Source organism: Suncus etruscus, chromosome 6 (assembly GCF_024139225.1).
Source record: "Suncus etruscus isolate mSunEtr1 chromosome 6, mSunEtr1.pri.cur, whole genome shotgun sequence".
In the NCBI taxonomy this organism is placed as follows: domain Eukaryota; kingdom Metazoa; phylum Chordata; class Mammalia; order Eulipotyphla; family Soricidae; genus Suncus; species Suncus etruscus.
Window position 1 is genome coordinate 30,268,300 of NC_064853.1, and position 11,565 is coordinate 30,279,864.

Sequence of the window (11,565 nt, forward strand, 5' to 3'; positions counted from 1 at the left end):
TGAGTCTTTTTCTCCCTTTTTTTCTGGCGAGTCTCCCCTCCTCGAAACGGCATCGGCGGCGCCTTTATTCGCCTGACCCAGTGCAGAAGAGAACTCGCCCAATCGGGTCATTGTCTGGTCCGCGACCGCCCCCACAAACCCCCCCCCCCAATCCCAGCCCCAATCAGTGTCACAAAACTCCCCTTTTCAACAGATTCCAAACCCTCTTCACCCGGGCTCACCGAGCCTTCAACTTCATTAAGTGGGCGCTGCGGCGGCGCTGGAGTGAGGCTCAGTTTAAATAAACCCGCAGCTGAGAGGGGCGAATTGTTTGGTGCAAGGAGAGAAATAAAGTGGGGTTTTTTTTTTTTGTTGTTGTTGAAAAAAAAGGGGGGATAAAAAGTTATCAAGGAGAGAAAGCGCTTTGTAACCGCGAAGACGCGCCCCGTAGTGGGGGAGAACAAATTGGATCGAGAGGGGGGAAGTGTCTGCCCCCCACCTCAACCCTGGCTCCTGGGTGGTCCCGGGAGCCCCAGGAGAAAGAAAGATGGGGCGAGGGGTGGGGAGACTGGAAGGGGGTTGGTGGTGAAAAGAATTAACTAACCACTTTAATTGGTCTGCGAGAGAAAGTGGGGGAAAGGCTCCCCGACGTGCTTCGATCACCCCCAATGGCCCTGAAATGGAATAGAATAAAAGAAAAGAAAAATAAAAATAAAATGTCTGCCCTTGGCCGTGGCTGAAGATGTGCGCCAGAATTTGACAATCAAGGTTGTTCTGCTCGACCTAGGAGAGTCACAGTGCAGAGACATAGGGAAATTCTGCCCCGAAAGAGCCCCTCCTCCCCCTAAACTCCTGGCCGCCGGCTCCCCGGGCGCTGGATGAAAAGGAATGAAATTGAACGAAATTGAACGAAATGAAGTGAAATTGACCAGTGCAATTCGCCAATTTTCTTCCCCTTTAAACTGCCCGCTCTCAGCAGCACTCTCTGAACCCCTGGCCGATTTCTTCAGCATTTTTCTTCTCACCTCGGGAGATGAAGGTGTATCCTGGATTATTTTCTTATTATTGTCACCAATTGTTGGGGTCTGCAGGGCAGAAGCTCAGCTGTCTCCACCCAGACAGGGAGGCAACAACCCACACACAGGATTGCTCCAGATGGGATGCGCTAAGGCTTTTCCATTAAGGCTGGCCTCCTAAATCACCCACCTTACACCAGGAACCCCCACTCTATGCACCCACTGGGCTGGAGGAAGCATTTTTTTACCAATCCCATCATTTGCGGGGAGCAGAGGACTCCACCCTACAGAATTCCCTCATCCTTCTCCTTTCTCCTCCCTATAACCAGAGATTTGTCCTAGCCCCATTCCAAGAACTGGATACTGCTCAGACAACCTAAGGGAGATCCAAGTTCCAAATAGTCACCCTTCTCACCTGCCTTAATCAGCAAAACTGCCCGCCATCGTAATTCCCTTCCTGGTTATTTTTCAAGGTCAGATAAGCATCGCATCATCTTTTGGACCCCTAATGCTCTGCCTTAATTATATCTAACCCAGACCTGACCTTCCTGAGCCACAGGGGTCTGGGTCATATGGGTCTGGGGTAATGGGCACCCTCTCTTTCAACCCTGGCGAAAGATCTTCTGACATACAGATCCCAAGCAATATATCAATATAGTCAGAAAAACAGCTCTCTCTCTCCACCCTCCACCCGCACAGGCAACTCATTCTTTTACAAACACAAAAGGAGTAATCCAGAAGGATTACTTATATCGTTTTAGAAGCATCTCAAATCTATTCACCATTAGATATTAATCCCAGCTCGCTTAATTCTCCTCCAGTGGAAAAAAAAAAGTTAATTGACAAATCTTACTCAAAGCTTCTACCTATTTAGCTGGAAGTGACAACCTCGTGGAAATGAGATCTTGTAGGCTACAAAATGCTTTATTAGGGGCATGGCCGTGTGCAAACACAGGCACGGCCAGTCAATCCTTCTCAAGGAAAAAGAAATTAAGCTCAACTCAGCAAAGGAAGTCCACTAAATAACCAGTCAGAGACTATTATCCCAATATTGGCAGACATTTCCCATTTTTAGCACTACTTCTGGCTCGTTTGATAAAAAAAAAAAATCACAGGGCCGGTGATTTTTCTCTCCTCCACTCCCAGTCTCCCAGCAAGATGGAGGAGAGGCCACCTCACCTCTGACGGAGGGGCTACATTTATTATCTGCACCTTGAACCTTGTCTCACCTTCATTCCAGAAGGGGTTAAGAACTACTCGCCAGGGTGGCTTCCTTCCATCCTGATCCACACCCTCAACCTTCTTCCTAAAGGGCACTTCCCTTCTTCATCCTTCCCTTCCTACTTAACGCCTGGGGATCAGTCAGAAGAGACCTGGCTGGTCACTCTGTGCCCAGTTTGTCACCCTCAAGTTGTCTGTGTGTGTGTGTCCTCTATGCCTGTCTTTTCCTTCACTGCCACTTGTCTGTTCTCCATGTCTAATTTTCTGTGAAAGCTGCACTGGCTAACACACACACACACACACACACACACACACACACACACACAGAGCATGTTTTTCCTTCCTCTACCCTATCTCAGTTGAAGATACAGAGGAAAGTACAAGCTTTGTTTCAGCCAAAGCATCACCTCTTTCCCAATATACTCAAAAGTCTCACCAGGAGAGAGACAGGCACTGGTAGTAAATAGGGTTGGGTAGCACAATAGTGCTAGTTGGGGGCACACAGGACTGGGAGGTTAAGATGGGTAGATGAAGATGCAGAGATGACGTCTTTATCTCAAGCTAGAGGACAGAGATGTCCTGCAGTCTCCAACCCCAGCCTTTCCTTAGGAGTGTCCTATGTGTCAGGGGGACAGCACATTCCAAACTCAGTTCTGTTGCCCCCCCCCCCGCCAAAAAAAAAAAACCCACCAACTCCACTAATGAACAAGGAGATTATGACAAACTCACAAACATACACACAGAGATTTGTTCTTGGATGCAGAGAGATATAAGCAGATTTCTAGAACTACAAATCACAACCTCCCCCCCTCAAATATAAGAGCTAAAAAGAAAAAAGGGCAAAGATATTGACCATCACAAATCACAAACAAATCCATAAAAGCCCCAGCCACACAGAGACAGGCCAACCAAATAATCAGGCAGCCAAGGATACATTCCCCTCCAACCGTACATGGTGAGAAGCATGTATACACACACAGGACACCCACATGTGTGTGTGTGTCCAGGCCAAACAAGGTCTGAATTGAAAAAGAGCTAGCCCAGGTGTGTCTGAAACAAATCTCCCCACTACACCTTCCCGGGAACCTAGTGAAAACCTTCCCAGGTTCAGAGTGAAAACGAAAGTGCTGGAGGGGGACAACGCCCTGGTTGGGCCCCTTTCACCACTGGAGGAAAGCTCATCAGAGAACAGCCACTGTGTCCAAAAAGCCCATGACTGCCTCTGCCAGAAAGCTGGGGGTCTTCTGGGAGTGCCCCGACTAGCAAAGGAGCTTGCAGGCGAGCAGAGAGCTGGGTGACCGCTGAAGTTCACGTACGTTTATTCAGTTGACACGGATGGGGACTGGGGGAAAGGGGAATGAACAAAATTTTTTTCTTTTCTTCTGCACAAACCATCAGACAATTTCACAGTGTCCCCAGATTGAAGTCGAAATTTCTGCACACCCAGTGGACAGAGAACCCGGCAGCTCGCTGTACACATATTTACACATAATTACAAGACCCCGCTGCCCAGGATGTGCCCTTATCCACCCCACCCCACCTCTGCAGACCCTGACCCAGGCCTGCCTCTCCCACCCCACTCTCGTTGCCTTTAACTACAATAAATATCCCGGGGTCTGGGCAGAGCTGGTCGCAGAGGGGCTGCAGGCTCCGGATGGCTGGACCCAGCCGGCCATTGGGAGAGAAGAGGCAAGTTCCTTCCAAAGCATCCAAAACAAAAGAGGACGGGTTTGCCCTTCATGGAGAGGCATCTGGGGCATCGCAAAGGGTACAGAGGCCTCTTGCTTCACCTTTGGGTTCAGCTTCGCCTGTTTCGAGATTTTCTAGGCTTCAGAAAGAAGGAACTTCCTTGAAGAATAGCAAGAGAAAAAGAAGAAAAAGTTGACGTTTTCTTGTCTGCACAAAGCGGTTAATGGGTGTCTTTAAATTATAATACTGGCTGAGCAGAGCCTCCGGGTCGGGTTAGAGGGTGAGGGAGAGGCAGAGGGGGGGCCTCCGTGACGCCTGGACTCCCGGAATCCTCAGGGCTTGGGCAGGCGTCTCTCTCTCTCTCGAGGAGAATCTTCCTTTCTCCCGGGGCTGTGGAAGGGGCACGGGCAAGAATGAGGAGCTGGGCGCCTCCGAGCCTCCTCCGGGCCCCCTTCGTCCGCTCCATCTGGCAGGCGGTCGTGGCGGGCCAACCAAGTCGCGGTGTCCCGGGCCTCTCCCTGAGCGGTGGATGGAGCCCGCTTCGTCTCAAATCTCGGGGTGCGGAGGTTGCAGGGCTGAGTCCCGCGCCGGGCCGGGTCTAGGAGACGCTTCATAAATAGACTCCCTGAGTTCCGATGGGGCCGCGCGGCTTCTCCTGGGAGGACGCTGGGGAGCGAGGGCCTGGGTTGGCCCGAGCCCGACACGGTCAGAAGTGGCATCCACCGAGACTGGCGACTTTTCCAGCGAAAGGGGGCCCCGGGGAGGAGAGCAGCGCGTCCCCGGGGTGCGAGAGACGGATGTGGCCGGCCACGGGCGCCAGGGCCGGAGCAGTCAACATAGCCAAGACTTGGGCTTGACCCCCAGGTCCCGCCGCGGCGAAGGGCGACCCGGGGGAGCGCTCGCCCCCGCCGGGGGGTGCGGCCCCGCCGCCGCCGTGGCCCATGATGTGGTCTATGGAGAAGGAAGGCCGCTGACCCGGCCCGGCTCCCCCTGCGCCGCCGCCGCCCGCGTCCGTCTTGAGGCCCTGGCGCAGCAGCGCGGTGCCCGCTGCGGGAGGGCTCAGCGACGCGGGGTAGAAGGCTTTGGCGCAGCCCAGCTCGGCGCCCAGAAAGGCGGGCAGGCCTGCGGGGCCTGGACCCGACCCCGTGCCCGGGGCCGGCGCCGGCGCCGAGGCTGCGCCCGCGAACACCGAGGCCGTCGGAGGTCCGGGCGGCGGCACGGCGGCGCGGCCGGTGGGCACGGACAGCTGGCAGGGCGCGGCGGCCGCGGCGAAGGCGAAGGCGTGCGGGTGCGGGTGCGGGTGCGGGGTGGGGCCCGGCGGGGCGGCGCCGTAGGCCGGGAGCGCCAAGCCGTAGCCGTAGGCGGCCCCGTAGGCGGCCCCGTAGGCGGCGAAGCCGGGCAGGAAGGCGCCGGGGTCCCCAGCCGCCGCGGCCCCGCCGCCACGCAGCAACAGCTCGGGGTGCGGGTGCGGGTGCGGGGGTGGCAGCGGCTGCCGCTTGAAGCGCTTGCGGCGCCGCAAGAAGCTGCCGTTGTCGAACATGTCGGCCGACTCGGGGTCCAGCGTCCAGTAGTTGCCCTTGCCCGGGTTGCCCGGCTCGCGGGGGATCTTGACGAAGCAGTCGTTGAGCGAGAGGTTGTGGCGGATGCTGTTCTGCCAGGCGGGGAATTTCTCCCGGTAGTACGGGAAGCGGTTGGAGATGAACTCGCAGATCTCGCTCAGCGTCAGCCGCTTCTTGGGGCTCTGCAGGATGGCCATGGTGATGAGCGCGATGTACGAGTACGGGGGCTTCACCAGCGGGCTCCGCGTCCCCGTGCCCCCCGACGGCGTTCCCGACCCCGGCGGCCCCGCTGCTGCTGCCGCTGCGCCCCGGGCCGCCGCTGTCGTCGCCCCAGCTGCTCCCGGGCTTCCCGCAGCGGCCGCCGCCGCCCCCCGGGATGCCAAAGCGCGGGGCTCGCCGTCCGAGCAGCCTCCAGACTCGTCCTCGTCGTCCTCCGCGGCGTCGGCCTCCGTTTCCTCCCGGGGCGGCTCGGGGCCGTGCGGGAGCATGTCCCGGGGGGCGCGGGGCCCGGGCCGGGAAGGGAGCTCCCCCCCGCCGCCGCTGCCCACCACGTCGATGTCTGCGTCGGCCTCGGACAGCGCGGCCGGGGAGCTCTCGGAGGACATGATCTCGCAGCAGCAGCTGCCCAGGGTCATGGTGCCGCCGCTGTCGCCGCGCTCCGGCTCCGCTCGGACCGCCGCTCCGGCTCCGGCGCGCTGCCTCTAGGGCGAGTGTGTTTTGCGCGCGGGCGGGCGGGCGGGGAGAAGGCGGGGGGCTGAGACCGGCTGGGAGGGGTGTTCCCCCCCCCAACTCCGCAGCGACCCCTGGTGGTCCCCCCTATCGGCCGCTCCCCAATCTCGGCGAGCACCCACCCACCCACCCACTCACGGGGGGCGCGGAGCCGCACCCGCGCGGTGCGCGCAGAAGGAGCAGCAGGCGCTGGACCTGGCCGGCCTCGGGCCCGCCGGTCTCCCGGACTGGAGCCACCGAGGGATGCGTCCCTCCGGCCCAGCGGCAGCCTAAGGCGGAAGAGCGCGAGGCCGGGGCGGAGCTCCCCGAGCGGGATGGGGCGGGGCGGGCCGAGTGTCTCCGCGTTCGGGCCCGGCGGGAACAAACCGAGCCGCGGTGGCGGGACCTCGGCTCCCGGAGCCCAAGGCGCATCTTCTTCTTCTTCTTCTTCTCCATCGAGCCCACCGATGGCTTCCCCGGAGCGGCTGCTTTCCATGCACGCAACCCTAGTATAGGAAGGTGCCAGCGGACGCCAGCCCGAGCCGGGAGAAGGAGCGACCGTCCACGCCCATCCTCTCTCCCCGAGGCTGCGCCCCAGCCACCCAGGCCGAGACACCGGCCCAAGGCCGCCCGAGCGCAGCCCGCCGGAGCCCAACGGCTTCTGGCCGCAAAGGGAGACGGACGCACTTAAGTGATCGCCCAGAGCTGACTTGGTGCTCGCGGCCTGGAGACGCGCAGAGGTGAGAGATTTTCGTCCCTTTCCTTTCTACCCAGGGTGGGATCTCGCCACCCACCCTCTGGCAGCGCCCCCGGGACTCCTGATGCGGACTGTGTGCGCCCGGGAGACTCGGCTGCACGCCGCTGCCCAGTGTCCCCACCCGGGATTTCTCTGCGGCGATCGGTCCACGTTCCTGGAGCGCGCACCCCTCCTCCGTCGCTCCAAGTTTGCCCTGTCCTCCGATCTTTCCCATCTCGGCATCTGATTGTCTCGAGCTCTTAAGCCCTCAATGAAACTGCCTCCGTTTCCTATGGCACAACCCTGCGTTTGGCTGCATGTCTGTCCGTGGATCTGGGACTCGATTTTCCCCCTTCCTCCTCCGATCGCACCGCAGAGAGCCAGAGGCACGCGCGCGCAAACACACACACACACACACACACACACACACACACACACACACACACTTTCTGGCAGGATATACGCAGCCAGCGGGACTCCCACGAAGACCTCCCTCGTTGATCCCTGACCTCACCCCCGCAGCCAGCGATGCCTTCATTTACCCGCTTTCCCAGGAACCTGTGCCCAACAGGGTTGGTTCTTTTCCCTTTTCTTGTTCATCCCATTCGACCTCTTTCTTCCCAGCCCTCCCCCTCGGGAATCAGTTCAGACTGGGAATGTCTGTCGCAGACCGGGTGTACAGGAGATAGTGAAAGGGCAGAGGAACCCTGGTCGCGGGCATGAACTGAATGGTGGTGGACAGGCTGCTGCCCCGACAGCGCCGCGCAGTGGTCAGTGCGGGGCCTGAGACCCAGCCTTGTTCCAAGGTCCTATGGCTATTTCCCTTCCCAGCCTCAGTTTCATGCAAAGTAGTTAAGTGCTGGAATTCGGGAATCAGGCCAATTCTACCTTCACTAATATATTTCTTAAGATTTTTTTTTTTTTTTTTTTTTTTTTTTTTTTTTTTTTTTTTAGTTTTGGGCCACATCAGGTGTTCAGGGCGCTTGGCTCTGCCTTCAGGGATCGCTTCTGGCAGATTCAGAGGACCATATGGTGTGCTGGGAATTGAAACCGATGGGCAAGGCAAGCACTTCAACGTATTATTTGCGTTTTTTTTTTTTTGTACCTCTGTTTCTTCCCTTGTAAAAATGAAAGAAACAAAAGCTACTAATGATACTTTGGAAAAGTTCTGTCTCCCAGAGAGTTCAGGGGTTTAGGCATCTGCTGCATGTGGCTAGTCCTGTGTTGATCCCTGAAACTACATGTGATTCCTGAAGCACCACCAGGCATAACCCCCAAGCCAGGAGTATTCCCTGAGAACTATTGAGAATGACCCCCTCAAAAAACAAACAAACAAAAACTATCCCTGTTGGAGCTGGGACTATAGCTCAGCAATTGAGCCTTTACCTTGCATATTGGAGGCTCTGGATTCGATTCCCAGCACTCCAAAGGAAAAGCCCTATTGCTCTAAACTACTTGTGAAAAGGAAGCTCTCTGCAGGTTCTTGAGGCCTGTTCCCTGTTCTGTCTCCCTCCCCCAGTGTTGCTCAGAGAAAAGGATTGATTGTATGAGGTATCTTTTCCCACCTGAATCTCAAGCAGCATTAACTCACGCTGTCTTCTTCCAAATAACTGCATTGTGGTACTTTGTAACTCTTCCAGTCACTGACTGCTCTAAGAGACTCCTATGAATGGGTATCCAAGCGGAAGGGTGGGGGGAGAAAATTTGTAGCAGACTATATCTCAGCATTCTATCTAAGAAGAGGGAGGAAGTTTCCCTTTCATCCAAGTGCAGCTTCTTTGGGGGAGGGCTTAACCTAGATAAGTCAAAGGCTGCCATTTCATTCTGCTGATGGGTTAATAGAGCAGTGGAAAGGGAAGAGACTTTTACTGAGAATTGTCTGGAATAATGCTCACCAGGCATTGGGAAATTCTCATGGCAGAGTTCTCAATCCTGCCAGGCCATGGAGCTAAGAGCTGAGGAAGATGCAGTCTCCTAGCTACTACAAGTACTTAGGGAATCTTTAGGACCCCCTTTCAGGGTCATGGCCAATGAGAAAACATCCAGTCCTCAAAACTTAGTCTGGAAGCAGGGTCAAATGGTGCCGGAGATGGAATAATGTTCTAAGTGATGGGGGCTCTCCATAAAAAAATGAAGCAAAGTAAAACAGGCTTTGGAGAAATGTTTCTTGTATGAGTTCAGATAAACTCATTACCTAGAGGGTTAACAGGTTTATTTATCTGGCTACCCTACAGGTCTCTGCTACAGGAAGGTCTGTCTTAACACTCAGACACCCACCATTAGAGCCCATCAAGCTCAATACTTCTTATCCACAGAAGTCAAAAGAAAAGCAGTGCTGGCTCCTTCTACTTTATTTCACTTTCGGAGTTCTTGCTTTCTGAGCCAGTGTGACCCAGGAACTTCCTCCCTTGCTGCATGTTACTCTCCTGGCTCTAGTCCCCTGCCCTGTTCCCTGTCCAGGGGTAAGAGTATGAGTGATCTCAGCAGTGAGGTGGTTTCCGGTGTTCTGGCCAAAAACTCTTCATAGCCTCTGCTGCCAGCTCTACCTGCCCCTGCTGTGCCCAGGCTGCTGGTGAGACCCTGGTTTAGAGAGGGGAATGCCTCTACACACACACACACACACACACACACACACACACACACACACACACACACACTGTTCTGCCAGGTGGGTGGGTACACTGTTAAGGAATTATCCAGATCCCAGGTCCTCCAAAGGCATGCTTCCACAGGCATAGAAACTGAGTTGTGGGGTTGTGGGGTTGTGAGAGATCATGTGAGTGTTGGTTTCAAAGGTCTCAGTGTTGGTGTCAGGACTTCCAGCCACAGATGCTTTGTCTATTCCAATATACCTTAGTCCCTGGCCCCAGAGGGGTAGGTAAGATGTCTGGGAGCTCCTGGACCATTCTGTCTGAGACCATGCCTGCAGTAGGTGGTTAGGCTGCAGGAGAGAACCCCAGGGATTTGGGGTTCATTTCATTGTCTTCCCATTTCCAGTGCCATTTTCAGTGTCTCCTCCACATTTTGGGGAGCATCTGCTACCTGGTCCTATCCAGCAGCACTCCCCTCTGGGAAAACTTAGCACTTCACAGAAGCAGGAGGTGACAGGCTCTGAAGGTCTCCGTTACCATTATGCCAGCCTCCTTCCGGCAGCCCAGAAACAATTTGGGGGAGGGGGAAGTCCCTGCTCTAGTGGTTTTTCACTCCCCCCTTTATCTGATAACTGTGAAAAAAAATGTTACACCTATGTATTAGGGGCATTCTCCGTTTTTGATGATCCCTGTAAATGGTGCTAAGACTAGGGGAGATCAGATATCCAGATTTTGAGGCAGTGTTTAAGTCTTAGAAGAGCCAGCGCTGAGCTAGGTGCGCACTTCGTGCCTCCAAGCACCCTCAGAACCGGGCAGGAGGACAGCACACCAGTCCTCCATCCGCTTTGATTTTGTTTACAAACCCGGGAGAGTGGCGGGCAGCGTGGTCCCACCCCAGGGTGCAACATCTTTGGAGAAAGATGCAGTTTGGTTTTGATTTCTTCGATCCGATCCGGATTGGAGAGACAGCAGCGGGATGCGCGTGTGCGGGCCGGACAACCGGGCTACTAGCGCGGGAACGCGAAGCCGGGTTAGGCTCGGAAGTTCTCGGAGAGGAGGCCACATCTGGAACCGGCACCCGAATGGCGCCTTCGCTCCTGCAAACCATATGCCCACCCACCCCAGACTTCTTTCAGGAGGCGGGAAGGCTCTGCGCTTTTCCCTTTCTCCTCCACCACCCTTTGATATTGGTGTTCCCTATCTCTTCTTTTTTTTTTTTTAAATTTTATTGATTGATTGGTTTCGGAGCCACATCCAACGGCGCTCAGGTGTCACTCCTGGCTCTGTACTCGCCCCTGGCAGGCTGGGGGACCATATGGGATGCTGGGGATCAAACCGGGTCCCTAGGGTAGGCTGCATGCAAGCCAAGCGCCCTACCGCTGTGCTATCTCTCCAGCCCAACGTACCCCTTCTTTTTGTTGTTTTTCTTTGTTTGGGGGTTACAACTGGCGGAGTTCAAGGGTTGTTGATTCCTGGTGGTGCTTGGAGGACCATAGGGGATGCTGAGGATTGAACCCAAATCGGCTAAGTGCCAGGCAAACGCTCTTACCTGCTGTATTATCGCTCAGGCCTGAACCCCGCCCTTTACCCCCTTCTTAAGGGCATTTTCAGCTTCTTCTCCTGCATTCCTCCAGTCTCATCTGTGTGTGTGTGTGTGTGTGTGTGTGTGTGTGTGTGTGTGTGTGTGTGTGTGTGCTATATGTGTGTGCGCGTTGCATGCATTTGTGTCTGGTCTGAGCGCGGCATCGGGCAGGAGGAGAAGCTATGGAGGAGAAGCTATGGAGCGTTCGTGCGAAGAGGGTTGCCAACCAGTAGTGGGCAGCTCCGCGCCCCAACCTTACACCCTGGCGCCTGCTTACGGCGCCCTTGTAGGACTGGCCGCAGCAGCTAGGGACGCTGGCAGGCATGTGACAGCGCGATCCTCCGGCTCTTACCGCCCCCTGTGTCTCAGTGCCTTGTGCGTTTCCTATCCGAGGTCGTTCTTTGTGTCCCTGTGTGTCGCCCCTCCCTGCGATAGTAGCTCTCAGTGTGTCCGTCTGTAAGGCCCTGAGCTTCCCCGCCGGTCA

At 55.9% G+C, this 11,565-nt stretch overlaps 1 protein-coding gene across 1 annotated transcript; it reads right to left on the bottom strand.

The window, feature by feature from the left end:
* Positions 1–4,611: 4,611 nt before the first annotated feature.
* On the bottom strand, positions 4,612–6,099 carry FOXD2 (forkhead box D2). The gene has a single exon (XM_049774806.1). The coding sequence runs from the start codon at positions 6,097–6,099 to the stop codon at positions 4,612–4,614; it is 1,488 nt and encodes a 495-aa protein (XP_049630763.1).
* Between the last annotated feature and the right edge of the window lie 5,466 nt (positions 6,100–11,565).

What these genes read in the sequence shown, in the direction of transcription:
- FOXD2 (XM_049774806.1), bottom strand. Translation starts at nt 6,099, where the DNA reads ATGACCCTGGGCAGCTGCTGCTGCGAGATCATGTCCTCCGAGAGCTCC.